The 19,008-nt window shown below is 35.7% G+C and overlaps 1 protein-coding gene across 6 annotated transcripts in view; it reads right to left on the bottom strand.

The window, feature by feature from the left end:
* Positions 1-19,008, bottom strand: part of MON2 (MON2 homolog, regulator of endosome-to-Golgi trafficking) — a 76,090-nt gene that overhangs the window by 29,951 nt on the left and 27,131 nt on the right. For 4 of the 6 annotated variants that reach the window (XR_009959493.1, XM_062584035.1, XM_062584043.1 and 1 more), the window contains exons 11-22: positions 16,506-16,659; positions 13,314-13,546; positions 11,708-11,789; positions 10,329-10,510; positions 8,807-8,919; positions 5,470-5,574; positions 5,049-5,129; positions 4,892-4,965; positions 4,723-4,813; positions 3,417-3,518; positions 1,105-1,215; positions 144-319 (exon numbers count right to left, since the gene is read on the bottom strand). Coding sequence is in view for 5 of the 6 variants with exons in the window: in XM_062584035.1 (XP_062440019.1) it covers positions 144-319; positions 1,105-1,215; positions 3,417-3,518; positions 4,723-4,813; positions 4,892-4,965; positions 5,049-5,129; positions 5,470-5,574; positions 8,807-8,919; positions 10,329-10,510; positions 11,708-11,789; positions 13,314-13,546; positions 16,506-16,659 (1,504 nt within the window). In the remaining variant the exon portion in view is untranslated. The remainder of the gene's footprint in view (positions 1-143; positions 320-1,104; positions 1,216-3,416; positions 3,519-4,722; positions 4,814-4,891; positions 4,966-5,048; positions 5,130-5,469; positions 5,575-8,806; positions 8,920-10,328; positions 10,511-11,707; positions 11,790-13,313; positions 13,547-16,505; positions 16,660-19,008) is intronic. The other 2 variants (XM_062584053.1, XM_062584048.1) reach the window with 2 other exon arrangements.

Below are 19,008 nucleotides of genomic sequence, written 5' to 3'. Positions count from 1 at the left end.
TTCTGTTGAGTAAAATTGTTCATAAGCTAAAAATGACAATAAAAATCATGACTATTAACAAAGTAGTTAAGGTCAAAAAGTAAAAGCTGAATTCTTTCTGCTGTTTTCTACTGATTAATTTTTTTTTTTTAAACATCACTTACCCCTGATCACTTCGGATTGCCCCCATGACTCCAAGCACCAATGGCCAACCAGGTCCCAAGCTGTCACCCTGACTTTGCAAAATCTGCAGCACACACTCCAATTGCTTAATCCTGATATCAGGATGACTAATGTTTGACAGCTCCTTTAGTGGATTTAATAAAAGCAGCTGCAGTCTCTAAAAGTAAACAATAAAGCATATTAAAGATGCTAAAAATTAACAGATCTTTAATTATTTTCATATACAATATTTAACATCATATAGTATCAACCTAAGATTCTTAAGAGTTTTCTAGTTACCTAAAAAGCTGAAATTCACTGGCAGACTGGCCCTTCTAAAAAACTGTTCATAAAGCATCTCAGCAGGACACTCGCATTTCTTTTTTTTTCTTTTTTCACCTGTTATCCAGGTCCTTCAGGGAGGGACCAGCTAAATGCCAACTACAGCATGCTGTCATATGCTGCTTTATGGTGACCCTGCAGGGCTAGACTAAGCGTTCTACTAAATACACCTTGGAAATAATATCCATTGAATCTCAGTAAAAATATTAGAATGCTTTATTCAAAAATGTATTGAATAGCTGTAATTTACAAAGAAAGAAAATTTATTTTTTGCCTGCCACTAAATCATATATATGCTTCTAAACGTTCTGAAATTGTTTTGTGCTCATGAGGGTGATCCACAATTCCTTCTAATGAGCGGACACAATGTGTAAGCAACACCATTCTTTGCCATGCCCTTGCAAAAGGGAGGGGGAGAGAGTTCATTAGAATGCATGAGGTGATTCTCAATAGTTGTATCTGAATGTTACGGCTTTAGGCTTTATAAACTCAATGGTAAAATTACTTTATGGATATCACTTACTCACTGAACTGTAGAAAACCTCCTCTAGGGAAGATTTTGATTTCGTGTTCATTGTAAGTTCCAGAAAAGTAAAGCAGCTCTTCATAAACTTACTTTACCTGATTTTGTGATAAAGGAGGATCATGGTTGAATGTCAGTCCTGCTTTAATGAGAGAAGTTAAAGCCTCTGCTCCCCATTCTCTCATTCTGGAGTTTGGATGCTGACAGACCTGAAAACACAACAGAGTTTTGTTCAAGGCCATTTTTATTTAACCAAGATTTGAATATATTTTATATATAAAAATTGGATATTTCAAGTACAGTAGACTTTTCACAAACTACAATAATAAATCTTATACAATAATAGAGCAAATACAGCAACTCTAAAAGGATAAAAATTAAGTCTGACAGTCAAAAAGAAAAACTTATCTTTTGGACAGACATACCTTCTGAATAAGGAAGCAATAGGAAGCAGCGAAAGACAGAAGAAAAAATGAAAATCACAGCAGTTCAATTCAAAACATTCTCTAACGTCAATGTACTAATTGCCAAATCAGATAATAATAGATTAAAAAGCACCGAACAACTCTAATGTATGCCTGAAGCTCTTGGATTTTATAGTATCACAAGGCCAAACTAAACCTAAGTTTCATCTTCCATATTCAGTGTAACATAATCAAGTGTGGAAGCACAATAGTAATCAACACAATCCAAGCATCTGCTCTTTTACATACTCAAATACAAAAAGTAACTACATGGTGAATGTAAAGCAAGGCTTACGAACCATTATTTCAAAAGCTTGACAAAACAATAGTGAACACTGAGTATCTGCCTAAATTTCAAAATGTACTTGTTTCTTTTTGTTCTTTGCATCCTAATTATCTAAACCTAATGATTTTGCTAGTTGCTTTTTGTAGAACAGCAAAATAAAAATACCGTGAAAATCTATTCCACATACATAGACATACTATGAACTGTACTCATGCACCTGATTTGTGTCTGTCAAACAAGATAAGAGATCTATGGTTTCCTTGACCTCTAAATGATTATTTCCACCCACCCTTCTAGCCCTAGTGCAGTGACATGAAAATTCAGAACCCTTCAAGGTCCAAGGCAGGTTCATAAGGCAGATGGCTTTGGATGGTGGACTGCCTCCTTATTAGCCACTAGCAAAACTGGAAAGGAGGCAGGGACAGAATAGGTAACTTCATGTGAAAAAATAAAACAAAAAAAAAAAAAGATAAAATTTGAACTGCTTCACGATGCTGCGGATCTGACCAGATCATCAGATTGAGAGACAAGGAAGGAATTTTTCCCTTAGGTTGCATTAAATCTAATTTGCAGATGGTGCTTTCTCATTGCTTCTTGAAGACTTAGATTTAAAAGGCAATCAGACGATGCTTGAAAATGTGTATTTTCTCCAAATGTGTTTCTCCAAAGCAGTGGCAAATATCCATAATGGATAAGACACTGATGTAGACTGCTTATGAGAAAATCACGAACTCCCAGGATGCGGATGGTGAACATTATTGGCTTGGTGGTGGTGATGGTGGGCAGCGAGGGGAGTAAAAGAGGAAGCAAGAGAAAGAAGAGATGCTTTTGCTTTAAGCCTTTAGACTCTTTAAAGTATCCAAATTCTCTCTCCTGAAGAAAAGATAAGATTACACGAAGGTGAGCTGATCTGCATAAAGAAGGTTAGAGATGGCCAATCCCTAATACTATAAAAGTATCCAATACTTTCTGGAAAATGAGGAGGAAAATCTCTTCTACATATCATTGAGCAAGATAAAAACTTAACAGCTACAGACCCTCACTTGTTTCTAGTTTCAAATTCAAACTCAAAAACTACGATTTTTTTCCTTGATGAAGCACATTTTTTCATATAGAAGGTAAAATACTTACTCAAGAAACCGATATACAGTAATGACAATTATTTTGTTATTTATACAAGGTTTTCTTCTATGAGATCACACAAAACATTAGTTTACATTTACTATTAACAACCCCTTCCCCCCACAAAACAACAAAAAGGTTGTGTGAATCTAATGTGCGAATCTATCTGGTACAAGTAAAAAAAATGTATCTTAAAGTCTTCCTAGCTATTTGTTCTATGGGAACCCAATATAAAACCTTCTTGTGCTTTACTGAGTATGAATCATACGTGGAGTATTGTAAACTGGTATTTATCACTGTTTATAAGACATAGCACTGACTTATAATAGCACTTATAGCTATAAAATACTGAAATTTAAGTATTTAAATTCACCTTTAAATTCAAACTAATGTATTCAAGTTGTACAAGCAAAGCATATAAAACATCTAAAGTGGGTTTAGATTTAAAAAAAAAATTACCCTTGTAGAAACACATTTCCACAAGATGTTCATTATCATAAATTAACTACTATTATGACTGATAAAAGAAATCAGTTACCTCCAGAAGATGACCCGTCAGAGGTCTCCAAAGAATCTCAATCCTATGCATGTTAACTAGTCCCGTTTCCAGTAATTTAGCAACAGCGAAAAGTGATGGTTCCTTTGTAAAATGGAATTTGAACACATGACTCTGAGGTAACTGAAATAATGTTAGAGCTTTTCTCTACATTATATTTTATAAATTAGGATGTAGCTAGTCGGCATGGGAGTACTATAGTTCATAAACTGCTGTGATAATATTTACAGCATCAGTAGCGGGACCAGGAAGCTTCCAAAGCATCTGCAGTACTTCAAGAGAAGCCACAAGGGGGTAGCAACAGAGTACCATGAAGAACATTCTTTTCGTAATTTTTCATGTAGTTTTCTCCTAGTTTGAACACGGAGTTGAGTCCTAATATTCCTTTCAAATTCTCATTTTTATAAAACTGGTATAACGCAGGACTGCATAACATATTTTACTAACAAAACAGACTTGTCATCATGATTTTTAAAAGTCAGAAATTATATATAAATGAACATTATAGGTTATTCCATTTAAGGATCCCCTTTTGCTTTATTTTCTCTCACCTTCATAAATGCCCTGCAGGAATATGTAAATTTCCATTTATCAAATATATATGTAAATATTTACAATAGATTTATAAAAAGAAAAACAATAATAGAAAAACAATGCATATTCAAAGTTACTGCTACACTGAAATTATTCTGTTCTTCACTGTTCCCGTTTATGCTGATTTTTTATTCTCTTTTTCAACCAATTTTAAATACCTATTACTTTATTTTTCTCTCTCTGCCGTAAAGAATTGAACTGATGATATAATTGTCAGATATTCTGATGTAAACACTTTAAATTTCTATTTACTTATTTTCTGTCATCATTACGTTTTTTTTTTTTTTTATTTTTTTTTTTTTAAAAAAAAAAACAATAGGATGTTCAGAAACCCTCCTCTGGGATTAGATTATGACTAAGAGAACATACATTCAATTCTCTTCAATCAAAGGGTCTTTAAGCATTCTGGGCCAAAAGTTGTTTATCTGTAACCTAATTAACTAAGTAATTTCATGTATTTCTGTTAATAAAAAACAAAAGAATACAATGAACATGCTCAGAGGATTTAGTAATCATATGTTTTCTGGTAACAAGGAACAAGTAACAAGATGTTTCCTGGTTCTTATTTTACAGTCTAGAGCATCAAATGTATTACTGGCTTAATATTAGAAGTAGTTAGCTTAAAAAACAAATAGACAAATCTTCTGCTTGTCTCACAAACACATCTAAAAGGAAAATAAAGAACTCCTTCTACCTTGTTGTTTCCATATGCCATATCCATAGCTTCCAGAGACAAGGAGCAAAGCGCATTTATTAAGTGATGTAAGGACACATCATCAAGATACCTGAAAAATAACTGCTATCAAAGCACTGCCAAGTTTGATAAATACCCATTATTTTAATTAAAAGATGAAGTCTCTTACTGTGAGCTTTCAAAAAGCCTTGAAAGTATGTTGGATATAACTGGCAGGTCAGTCATAACTGCTGTTGTCAGAACCTTAAAATGAAATAGAAATTTGTCTTATAGATTGCAACAAAAAACACTGCATAATCATTAAGCTACAAAACAATCACGCTTACTGTACTGGGCCCTTCTGCAGCTCTTCCAGGTTTTAAGGCACCCCCAATACCTGGCTTCAATCCCAGAATCCACACAAGATGCTGAAATACAAGACGGTGATTTTCTAACAGAGATTTTTATAAAGTAGTAGAAATATTTAAACATGTTATTTTATATTTATTTACACAGAAATATTTAGATCTCAGATATTAGCATTTCAGCAGAGAAACCTCTTCAGGCAGAAATGAAACTAACACTGAGTTAGCAAGCAGCCAGCCAGCCAAACAGAATTCAAAGGAAATGCTATAGCACCCATTCAAGGCAACTCAAAGTACACCATGAGTAGCATTAAAGCTTTTTCTTGCTCACATAAACACCCAAAGCCAATCTATAACCAAAAAACAAGGCATCAAAACCATACAATTATTTCTTATACCATACCTGAAGAGTAGCCAGGACAAGTTGCCACGATGTACCAAGAACAGCTCCATGGCAGTGGGCTAAGTTGAGTAATGTCCTCATACACTGGATATTTTTTGAAGTCAGCTAAAAAAAAATTATGTTGTTCTACAATAACAACGTTTCTAGGAAATGTGCAATCTTATTTATTTTTAGCATTGGTGCAATGCATCTATTTTAGATAAGTAATTCAACAGCTCTCCATCCCTCAGTCTTATCTTTCTGGGGTTGAGCACTTTCCTCACAGAAAGTTACATTATTTTCAGTGTTACAGAAATTATGTACGTTTTCATACAGGTGTCCAACATATTTTGAATGAAATGGTTATATGGGTCATATGGCCCTATTATTACAGTCTTTAAGCACTGGTTCAGGACAGAAAAGGAGTACAAAGATGTTAATAAATGTTGCCAACATTAAGTCTCTATTATGAGCATAAGAAAAGAGCAGTAATACCCTAAGGCAAAGGCTGCCCTACAAAGGGTTGGAGAACGCTGCTTCCCAGGCATACATAGCCATTTTGTACAAGACCACCTCTGAGCTCTGAGACTGCAGAACACTCGGCTTATGCAAATTCAGAACACTCACAGCAGAAGCTTCCCCTAAGTTTTGAAGAATTTTCAAACTAAATCCCAGAGTTTCACACACTTGGCAAACTTGGTTTGCTTTAGTAATTGTTTCGTAGTGGAAAAAACAGTGGCGTAACTGAATGTGCCTCAAACACTTGTGCAAAAGTTATTTTTAGTTCAACATATTTAATGAGCATATTCTATGTGTTCCTGTTTCCATTAAAAGAAAAACACTTCTCCTTTGTTTTGTCATATCTTAAGGTGATAATGAAGAGTATATCCAACAAAGTAAGGGACTTGTAAACTGTGTGGCAAACACTGGTGAAAGTATGCAAAGTTTAAAAACCTGAAGACTTTCACTTGGTGGAAGAGGATCAGGTTCGAGATGACTTAAGCAAATTGGACACACATAAGTACCCGGGACCTGATGGGATACACTCACGAGTGCTGGGGAGGCTAGCTGCTGTCACTATTAAGCCATTGTCAACCATCTTTGAAAGGTCGTGGTGATCAGGAGAGGGGCCTGAGGACTGGAAGAAGACTAATGTCACTCCAGTCTTCAAAAAGGGCAAAGAAGGACGACGCAGGGAAATACAGGCCAGTCAGCCTCACTTCCATCCCTGCAAAGGTGATGGAGCAACTAATCATGTGTCTGGAAATGGAATCAAGGAAGGACAAGAAGGTAGAGCAGAAGTTAGCATGGATTCACAAATTAGAGATCATGCTTAACCAATCTGATAGCCCTCTATGATGGAATGACTGGCTGGGTAGATGAGGGGAGAACAGCGGATGTTCTCCACCTTGACTTCAGTAAAGCTTTCGACGCTATCTCTCATAACATCCTTAAGCTGATGAAGTATGGGCTAGATGAGCTGACAGTAAAGTGGAGAAAAACTGCATGAACAGTAGAGCTCAGAGGATTGTGATCAGTGGCCCAAAGTCTAATTGGAGGACAGTACTGAGTAGGTGCACCCCCAAGCATCTCTTGTATGATGAAAGCCTGAGAGAGTTGGGACCGTTTACCCTGGAGAACAGAAGACTGAGGGAGATCTTACCAGTACATATAAATATCTGAAAGGAGGGTGTAAAGAGTATGGAGCCAGACTCTTTTCAGTGGCGCCCAGCAACAGGACAAGAGGCAAAGGGCACAACTGAAACACAAAAGTTCATCTGAAACTAAGGAAGAACTTAGCTATTTTAAGGGTTACTGAGCACCTGAACGGGTTGCCCAGAGATGCTGTAGAGTCTCCATCCTTGCAGATATTCAAAAACCATCCAGACATGGTCCTGGGGAGCCTGCTGTAGGCAACCCTGCTTGAGCAGCGGTGTTGGACTAGATGGTATTTATAGGTTCCTTCCAACCTCAGCTACTCTGTGATTCCACAATTCTGTGAATCTCACCAACTAGACTGAACTAGATTTTTTTCCATACAGGGAAAGTCAATCATCACCTTCCAGGAAGGAAGGGAAAAAAAAAATCAAATAAATATTAACAAGGATAGAGATGCGTCCTTACAATGAAAATGATTACTTGCCCTCTATATTACTATCTCAAGGCTGTGAATACCGAGAGGCCAAACACTGCTGTTCCTAAGGGAGCTTTTCACTAAACTTGCCACTAAGTTTTACCATTTAGATCCTCTGGAATAATAATCTATCCATGTAAATGCCATTTCAATGGATTTGTCTAATTTTCAAAAAACAGTGTATGCTAAAATATACCTGGCAAACACAACATAGTAGAAAATAGGTTGTTGACTTCCTGTGTGGTATTAGAAAATAGCCTCTTGCATTTTATGTCATCCTGCTACTTGTGTGTTTTAAGACTGACTCTGAAGTTTGCTATCTGAGCACCAGTTTCTTTTCCTGCATCATCCAGATCCTCTTTCTGCACTTCAAAAATGAGACTGTCCTAACAAAAATTTCTTCAGCTCATGAACATGAATCATTTTAGTTCCCTTTATTATGTAAGATCACACACTCAAGTTCCCTGCAGCTGAGACAGGAAAGCATGGAAATAACGAATTTTAAACCGCTATGCTTTATTTTGCAGCAAGAGGACTTCAGAGTTTTATTATTCTCGGCTTTAATAGTTAGCCCTGACCATTTCTTAAAATGTATTTTAAAATATCAATGATGATTTGAATAATTCTCCTTTAATCACATTCTGAGATGTAAATCACATTAGAGATTAATCAGAAACCCAGTGCGCTTTTCTAACAAGGAGACAGACTGAGACTGAGACATGTTGTGACATTACTTCACTGACCTAAGCAGAGAACAGGCTACAGGTAATAAAGGTCAAACCAGGTAAAACAAAAGCAATAGAAGCTCCTGACTGAAGAGTGGGTGGTAAGCAAGACAAGCACAGTACACAGAACTGAACTCACAGGGGAACTGAAAGATCAAAAACACAAGTTCAAGTACTCCAGCTTTAACTGTATCTTCTCTACAAAATCAGAGTCTATCTTACAAGAACACTTTAAGCTAATCTTTGCATGCAAACACATAACAGAGCTGAGATCCAAGGGCTTTCAAATCAAATAGGTAGGAATTGAACTAAAATTCAGATAAAAGCCTGGAGCAAACCTTCTTTACAGAACTTTCTGCCTAAATTAAGAGCTTAGCAGAATATTTCAGATAATCTTTGTTTGTAAGAGTGCTGTTTATCTGTTGTCTCTTTTGAGACATAGTAAGATGCAGAAAAAGTCTGTTAAGCAAGACAGAGATCATTTACAAATTGTACTTACCATCACTGTTCCCTGTGGCTGAAGGGCTAAGGGCTGACCTACTGCTACAACTTGCTGATGAGACTCACTTGAGGGACTGATCATTTGAACATTCTGTCCCTGAATAGAATATGCTAGAGGAAAATGAAAAAAATCCGAACTTAAAAGTCAATACTCACTGTAGTAACAACCACTACCTTCTGACAAACAAATTTCTGTTAATTTTATCACAGTACTAAAGGCAGCTCACTACAATCTGATCTTCAGATATATTTAGATTATTACAGCACTGTTTTACAGGGTTAAAGGAACTGGTATTAATTTGTCCTTCATTAACTACAAGGTACGGCTTGCAACCTGTTAATATATGCATTTATATCTGAAATTAAATATTTGTGCAAGCACATACAGGTTGTGTATATGCCTCAATTCAGTTATCTATCTAAAATCACTCTGTGTTACTGTTGTACTTGTGCAATCTGAAAATAAAGGTGTTATATCTGCTATGTTGTAATGTTTTTCCAATACAGGACTGTAAGTGATCCCTTTTGTAATTCAGTTGTAGAAAGAAGAGTAACATACCAATCTAAATATAAGAAGGTGAAGCTCACTGTTCCTCTCCCCTCAGAAAAATCTAAGTGTATTATAAAAATATTCAGACTCAACTTATTTTATGTTTCTAACCTATATTTGCAACTTGCAAAAGTACTGCACTTTAGCAGAAATCAGCACCTCAGTGTTTCACAGGCTTGCAATCTAGTAATATACTTAGCTGGCGGGCTGAAGACGAAGTTCTCGCACTCATTCCCAAAAAGGGTATTTTTATATAATATTAGAGGTCTACTGCTAGATGCATGTGCATACTCTCCAGGTAACTCCATTTCTGGCTACATAATAATTCAATTTCAAAATCAGAAACAGAATACACTACTATCTAGCATATCCCATAACTTGGTGCCTGTAGCACACTCTCAGGATGTTGGAAGCATCAGTTCATTGTTTTGTAAGCTGAACAGAGTCCAGAATTTAAGATTTGCCATTTACTCAGTAAGTAATATAGTAAGTAATAATCAGTAAGTGATATAGTCACTAGACAACTATAGAAAAGATTGCAGTACACACAAATGAAGCAAGTGCTATCCAACTCTGGAGTATCTGCGATTTTTGCCCAGGGACTTCGCAAGAGTTTGAGTGTCTTAATTACACATCATAACAGAGCTTTAGGATAGTAGATCTTCTTATAATAGGAAATTTAGATATATGCTAAGCACTGAAGGAAGTTTTAAGTTGAGAAGAACACTACCTAGCAGGCTTAGTATGCTGCAAGACTAAGATCTGAAAGGCAGGCAGCCTAAATCCTGCCTGAGTATTTTGACTAATTTAATGTAACTAAATCATTTATGCCAAAGAACACTACACTTGTTTATGTTTGGAACTACATCCTGAGAAAAAAAGTTGGGTTTATAGTTATTTTAGCATGGACAATACATGTAAAAAAATTAAACATATTTGAACATACAATAAAGGAAATGAATATACTTACATTTGCTGGACAGAGCTGCAGTTGTGCTGTTTAATACAGTAAGGGCATAGTGAGGAGGCAAGGACCCTTTGCAAATGGCAGTAATAAAGGCATCTCTTGACGTGACAAGACCTAATCTTCCACAAAGTGCAGCCATGGTCAATTCTGCTTTTAAAATATTTTCAGTGGCAGCTTCATCAGTGCTGAAAGAGCATGTATCATTTAATAGGAATTAATCTACATACAGAAAAATCAGCTAACCAAACATGAAAGCAATGTGAACTCAGTTTAAAACTAAGCAACACTATAAATGCTGAAGAGCAAGCACAACCAATCAACACAATTCTTTAGAACCACTTCCTATAAAATTGGTCTTTAGTTCTGAATGATTTAGCATAAAGGAGCCTACAAGGAGATATTTAATGCTGATTTCAGAAAAAGGGGGTCTGATAACTAAAAACTCCTTGAAAGAGGTAGTTAAATTGCCAAAGTTGTTACCTACTGAACAGCTACTCCACTTCAATGGAAAGATTGTATATGCTAATGAGTATTAAAAAAATTATTTGGTTACTTTACCAACATTAATTAAGACTGAATCACTTCAGTGTGATAAAATATTCAGTTAAAATAAAGAAAGAATAAAAATATTAAAATTTAAATGTAAGTCTTTGAAAATATAATTAACTGCTCTCTATATGTTAGAGCTCCACGTACATCACAAGTATGTAAAACTGCTTTATATACATTAGGGTTTTATGCTACACTTTCAGGGACTTGCATGTAGTTTACTCCTAACAGATCTTCACTCAATCTATCCATCACTAGTACACAAACTTCTCTGGTATTGTCTGCTTACGTACTATGAAGAGATCTGTCCCATAGTCTCTCTGTCAATTTGAGTATTTTCACAGAATCACAGAATCGGTAAGGTTGGAAGGGACCTCTGGAGATCACCTAGTCCAACCTCCCTGCTCAGCAGGATCACCTAGAGCATGTTAGACAGGGTTGCATCCAGGCGGGCCTTAAAGATCTCCAGAGAAGGAGACTCCACAACCTCTCTGGGCAACCTGGTCCAGTGCTCCGTCACTCTCACAGTGAAGAAATTCCCCCTCACAGTCAGGCGGAACTTTCTGTGGTTCAACTTCTGCCCATTGCCCCTTGTCCTGTCACATGGGACAACTGAAAAGAGTTTGTCCCCGTCCCCTTGACACCCTCCCTTCAGGTACTTATACACATTGACAAGATCCCCCCTCAGTCTTCTCTTCCCCAGGCTGAAGAGGCCCAGCTCTCGCAGCCATTCCTCATAGGGCAGATGCTCTAGTCCTGAGCTTCAAAACTCAGTTCAAGATATAACTGGGAATACTATCTATGAAAGAAAATAGATACAGAAGATGAAATACCTGGCATCAAGTAGGAGGGATAATGCAGCAAGAAGACCACACCAACATGCATTCACCATTTCTTCCCAGACAGCTCTGCTAACTTGAAAGAAATGTATATACATGTTTGTAGCAGAAAAACATAATTGAAAGTTATTAAATAAAATACTGACATCAATGGACAATGCTCACTGCTGGATTTTTAAAGTGTTTTTTTTTAATGTATGTATCAAAAAAATGTATAAACACACACATGTACTATCTAAACACCTGCATTTCAAGTAACATTGCTGAAGCAAAAAAAGTGTCATCAACACAACTCCTAATAAGGAAACTACATAGTAAAGGTACTTTTCATTTACATTTCTCAATGCGTCACCAAATCTAATCAACTCCCTTGTGTTTACCACATAAAATTAATTGTACTGAACACAATGCTTACACTAAATTACACAAAAAAACCTACAAAGGTATATACAACTGTTTTAAGGCTTTTTATAGAAAAACAAGCATGCAGAAGTGCATAAATTGGGTACATGGGGTAGACAAGAAACACTATTTTGCAGTGATGGAAAGACATCTCTTCCGTGGCATTTTTAATTCTCCAGGTTCCTGGAACAGTTTTTCATTTCTCTATCCTAACAGGAAAAAACTATAGGTCTCATAGACTTGTAATTTGCCTTTATGATTCCCACCCCTGCCTCCCTTTGCCTTGACTTGCCATGTTGCTGCACAGGGCCTGCTCGCCTCAGCACCATGGAGAGCTCCCCAGTTGCGTTCAGCGAGGGCCTAAGCCCAGCACCGACGCACTTCCCCGGCCCTCTGCAGCGCTGATGCCTTGGTACCAACCTCACTGCTACAAGCTCATCTTTCTCATATGCAATGTAAAAACGCTCCAGGGAGCCAAATCTTTCTGCATGTACATATACTGACTCCTCACATACTGTAAAAATACAAGCCTCCTACTTCTGCTCCTAAAGAAGGTAAGTTCTTCCCTGAATCCTTATTTAACATCTCTCCATTAAAACATCTGTCCTCTCATCTTGTCACTAGAAAAAGAATTTTGTAATGTCCTTGGCAACTGCCACATTTCTTTTAGTCAGGATACCTCTTGGTGGCCTTCTTGGATCTCAGTGCTAAGCAAAGTTAGGACTATAGGAAGGCAGAGTAATAGTCCTGGAGAACAGACACCTATTATCACTCCACTGCTGTCCCAACCACACACATACCGTATGTAAAAGTCAAGTATCTTTTTGTAATCTACTGTAGTTCTGTTAAAAAAACAAACCCTAAAATAAGTCCCAAAATTAGAAGTTATTTCAGAGAAACTTCAAAAGCTATTTCCAAATATTTGCTCAAATGCAATTAGAAATGATTAAAAAAACCCTACAAATTACTATTTAATTGATTTTTAACATATTTCAAAATAATGAACTTAAACAACAACAAAGCATGAATTATTTTAACCCTCCTTTGCATAAAACTCTAAATAATCTTAATGATGCAGATGCTAGAATGTCTCCATAAAAAAATAAATAATAGAAAAGTACATATATTAAACATACAATTGTACTAATAAGGTTTTGTTTCTTGTGTTGCAATTTGTGTTATTTGCATTTTCAAATACCTAGGTCTTTGTCTGATTGGTCAGATAGAGACTGCAAATCTTGCTGCTCTGAAGACTGTGCTGGTGATGAGGTTGCCTCTGTTGTGATTTGACTGACTGTTTCAGCCTCTCCCAACTCTCCTTCAATCATGGTAGTGATACCCCGGACAAGATCCAGTAAACAGTGAAATGCCACTGACATGGCATAGCCTTCAGGAATTGTAGGTGGCTCTACTTTGTCCAGCATTTCCAAACTAAAAATTGGAAAGCATTACAAATAAGTGTGTAACAGTATAACTGTGACTAAAAACAATAATAAAAAAAAAAAAAAAAAAAGTTTCCAGACACCTGATAACTACAAACAGGCCCCAAATATCATCCTTGAAGTGTTATAGAAACTTCAGAAAATAAACTACTTCACAAATTAAGTTATTACTTAAAATAGTAAACAAGTCACTAAACAAAACAGTAAACAAAAGAGTAGAAACTCCAAATACAGTATGTCGATCTGCAAATAAATATTAAAATATTAACACATATAAGGAAGTGTCACTGAATTAATTATGCTACTTGTATTCTCATTCTACTTAAAGCTACTGCAAAAGAAGCTTTTCAGAAGAATCTGCAGAGAAGAAACAAGGCAGTGTGACAATGTGAATATTATTATGACAAACTGAGAACAGGTCAGATGTTCAATGATCATTACCACTGAGACCATAAAACCGGAAAACCCTGCCACTGGAAGATAATATATGACCAAATATTCATCACCTGCCATCAACTATGTTAAATACACATGTAAACAATGGAAGTTATTTGTACAAAGAGGAATTGCTGACATTATTCATTCTGAATGCCCTACAATTAAAATATCACTATTCGAGAGCTATTGCCTCATTGCCACTTTTCTTCATTTTTTACCTTAAAAGCATGTAAAGAACCACTCAGTTATAAACCCTACAGAAAACAGATTGTAGCTGCTACAGCACCAGTGTCTGCCCAAGGAGAGACAGTCCTACAGAAACTACCTATTAACCCAAAAATCAAAAACTATTTTTCATGATTTGATCTGCAAACCACTCGTAAGGGCAGGCACACCAGCTACAATTTAAAGACACTTTTATACCACCTTATCACCAGTCCTTTCTTCTCAAAGGCTTTTCTTTCTTTCTCCCAAACAAATAACACTTCAGGTATTATTTCTACCTTCTACTTTCCTATAGGAAGTAGCCTGGGATATCTGAAGACCTAGGAAGTACAGGTAGATCAAATGTTCAACTTTTTGTTTCTACTATCAGATCTAGAGTGGGACAAGGCAGACACAAAGTGGTGGAGGAAGCAGAGACCAACGCTCATTCTATGCAGGAACAGTAACAACAAAAAATGTTAGGTAACAGGGACAGCAAAACCAGACTAACAATTAAGTGAAGCACAATGACTCCGTAAAAAAGAAAATGTGTAGTCATGAAACACACAGCTACATCAACTCAATTTGACATTCAAGTAAGTACTGATTCGAAAGGTACACTTGAGCCTCAGCTCAGTGCCATGCTACCACAAGACTTCTATATTGTAGTAAGCTATCATGTGACTACTTTGGAGAATGTGGCACTTTATCTAAGAAGTGCTGCTAAATCCCAGAAGCAGTCAAACTATTTGATGCATGCAAACTTTCTACTTTTGCTTAAACCCTCTCTAGTTATTCCAAAACTTGTGGTATGTAGCTCAGTCAAATCGAGGTAGCCTTTCAGATTATGCAGAAAAACAGATTGCCTAAAACCATCATTGCTCATCTACAATCACCTGACCAATAATGAAATTGAAACAGACTATAGCCAACAGGCTACACTCTTTCCTTTATTACAAGCATGTACTTTTCCATTAGCAGCCTCACGGATTGCAGAATGGTTAGAAAAATTTTCATCATGATTTACAAGCCTTTATACAGAGATTAATAAGCAAGTTGGTTAAGTAACAAAAACGTAGTAATGCTGCATTCTTTCCTTTAGGTCTTCATCATCATTTTTTTTTTAATTCTAATTGACTTGAAGTAGAGTAAAACTGTAAACAAAAGGAGTCGTATTTTTAATCTCGTCACCACATTTCATGGAATTTAAAAATAACTTTTGACAAGCTGTGTGCATTATACTGTACAAAATCATACAATGTCTCTGTCCTACTGTGTACTAAAGTGCTAAAGATGAAGAGGATACTTGGAAAAAAAAATCATATTATGTCTTGATAATACAATAATTTAAGAAGCCTATGAAAATTTGTCTTTTTCAAAATTACTATAATTTTATTTTATATTTCTTCTTTCCATTCTGAAGACTTATGCTGATAACATTGTCATTTTACCCATTTTTGACAAGGAGGTCTAACTTTTGAAGGAATTATACTAGTGGACTTAGTTAACTAGTGTTTGAAAATATTTCTCAAAAGGTTCTTAATTCTGGGACCAGAACCCTAACATATGGTGTATGTGTATAAACACACAAAAACATATATATAAAATAAAATTATAAATTAATATAAATATGGAATTTTATATATGGAATATAACTATATGCTTGCATTTGCTAAAAATTATTCATATTAAAGAAATGTTCTTCAAGGTGAGATTTTATTCTACAAATATTTTTTAAAACATAACAGTTTTAGCTCCTACAACCTTGAAGAGAATATTTATACATATAAATAATTAAAAAGCATTAATGGATTTTATAGTTAAGATGTGTGAGGTAGAAGTCATATACTCTTATTTTCACACATCTATCAAAATATATTGTTCCATAATAACTGACATACAGTAGAAGCACCAGGGAAAGCTATTTTCTACTCACACTAATGTCCCCCTAGTTTAATGTGTCTCTCATTTGCCATCACAGAAACCTTTAAAAGATATTATTAAATTATTATTTACTATATATAACAAGGCCTAAAACTTAAAGAGTAAACACTATGATGGAATAGTAAAGAAAAATCCAACAGATGCTAAAGTCATACAGGGTATTTGAATTAGAATCCCAAACATTAACAAAATAAAAAAAAAATAGATTGATTACACTGCAGTTAAGATGTATTACAGATTCTGTCTTTGTCAGTGCAGTGAAACAACACATCCATATCAACTAATTTAAAAATCCTTATATAATCAAGTTGTAAATAAAGATCTTTATTATATATATTTTTAAAATGGATAGTGGTACTTACTAAGTAGCTTTAGCACTTCCTTGCACTGTTACGTTCAGGATAGGTATCCAGGTACCTCTGTACTCAAATGCAGGTAGCACAGTTGCACCCCCTCCCATTCCAAGCACTCCTGGGGTGGCTTGTGCTGAGCCAGTGCTTCCTGATGCACTGCCTCCTGTCCAGGGAAACAAAGCGACAAAATCACCATTCTCACAATCTAATATTAGTTATCACCAAACAGCCTTTCTCAATACTTAATTTTTATGTCGAGATATATGGATCAATCTAAGACCACCAGCTCTGTGGGGGGAAGTGGAACTACTATATTTGTGCTCCCCCTGTTGTCTAAAACACAGTATTACATGCACAGTAATTAATTTAAAAGGCACTGTCAATACCAATTGCTCTGTTTTCAGTCACATTAAAATGTTTTTGTGAAAGGTACAGCAGCAGCAGCATTCATAACACCCTATGAGCAAACTAAACTTAAATGACCTTGATGAAAAAAAAATTATATTTTACATACATATGTGTGTGTGTAGCATCAGACAGACATTTAAACAAAGTCACGGATTTTCTGAATAGCTTCATCTAGAACTCATGAAATTATAGGGAATACAAGTTAGTCACTCCAAGAACAAAAAATACCACAAACTTGAAAGACTTAAAAAACGCAAAAGCCACATGAAGAAACTCAAGTTGCTTAAGAACTGCAGGGTTTGCATCTGTTCCACTCCAAGCTAGAGAAGAATAAACATCACGGAAGAGTCAACAACATGTCAATCATTAGCCAAAAGGGAACAAATTTCGATCCCAATCCAAGTAGAAAAAAAAAAAAAGAAAAGAAAAAAAGCTGCCACAAGGACTTTACAGACAAAAGTCTATACTTATTAGGAGTAGCTGTCACAAGCTGCTCAGACTGTCTCTCTGTATAGACAAAGGACAGTGAGAAGAGCAGAGTCCGCAATAAGGTACCTCAAAGCACCTGTTTGCATCAGTCTAACAACTTTCATTTTGGTATGTTCTCTTTTAAGGGTATAAAGAGGCTATAATCACTATACACTTTTACTAATTTAGGCAAAACAAGTGCATGCAGAAGCCTATGCACTTTACTACAGTAAAGCTTATCAGATTAGAACAACAAAAATCGTATCGCTAAACCAAAATGGTCCAAATACTGCCACTAACAAAATACACAGGTGTAGTTATTTGTCACCCCACTGTGGGGTTAATCATGTAAAACTATCTTTGTACCAACAGAACTTCTTACAGCAAATGGTAAAATGTTTACACCTGTATAATAAAGATGTTACAAAGCTTAGGTAGATGCAGCTTTATTTTTTTCCAGGAAAAGGCCACCTTGTTGTAAAATTGAAGTCCAAAAGACAACCACGTGCTCATAAGGCATATACAGTCACCACAATGTTATCACAGGAAATGGAAGATTGAGAGAAAATTAAGTTGCACTGATTTGGTCATTGTCTGTTATACATGACCATAAGAGAAGAAACAGAAAGAGAAATGCATAAGAAACATGCAGACAGGAAGGAAAAAGGTAAAAAAGTTAACAGAGAAAATGAATTGGAAAGATAAGCCAGAGAAATAGCGATAGAGCTAAGGACGACACTGTATTGCAGTGCTGTTTCAGACTAGGAAAAAAACGTAAATTTGGAGAGCGAATATTTAAGAATAACTTCTTATGCATGTATTACATGATGAAAACTGCTTGTCTGATTTACCATAAGGGGGTTAAACTAACATAGAAATAATAAAATTGCTCTATTAGCTTCCATACAGATAGCTACTGAACAACAGCTACTGTGATAAATTCCTCCACATAAATGAGGCTAACACCAATTTGGAATTCTGAACACTAACCTTGATGAGTGAGTATTGACATGTATGAGTCATGTATGACAACAGATTTGTCAATGTTTATTAATTAAAGCATAATTTATCTCTACATTTCCCTTAAACTATAGAAAAACAGAATTCTCTCTAATGTCCTAGAAGGAAAAGGAAAGACCTGCTAACTTTGATACTGCTTTGACTGCTAATGCAAGAATAAATGACTACGAGAAAAAGTGACAAAACTGATTCAGTTCTTACTGGACAAATTTCTTAAAAAACACCACACATGATCAGGCAGTTTCATTCTTTCCTCATTCATGCACATGATTTGGCATAACTATGTATACTTGGCTAACTACTTTGATAAAAAGTTGAATAGTGCTGGTGATGCACAGATTTCTGCAGTGAAGAATAGGAAAATATTTGTGCTCATTTCTGAGGCACTCGCTTAGGCAATCTGATGCCTATCTCTTTAGATGCCTATCTGCCTGTCAAAAAGCAATCAGCAGCAGGGAAATATACTGAGCATTTTATTTCCCCTTAATACAACAACATTTTGAAGACAAGGCGATTCATTTTCACATCTACAAAAAAAAAAAAAAAAAAAAAAAAAAAAAAAAAAATTTTACACTATACTTTTCTATATACCTCAGTACCAAATAATCCATTTACC

Source organism: Rhea pennata, chromosome 1, assembly GCF_028389875.1.
Source record: "Rhea pennata isolate bPtePen1 chromosome 1, bPtePen1.pri, whole genome shotgun sequence".
Classification (NCBI taxonomy): Eukaryota; Metazoa; Chordata; class Aves; order Rheiformes; family Rheidae; genus Rhea; species Rhea pennata.
Note: the sequence above shows the minus strand (reverse complement) of the source record. Positions and strands in the feature narration are given on the sequence as shown.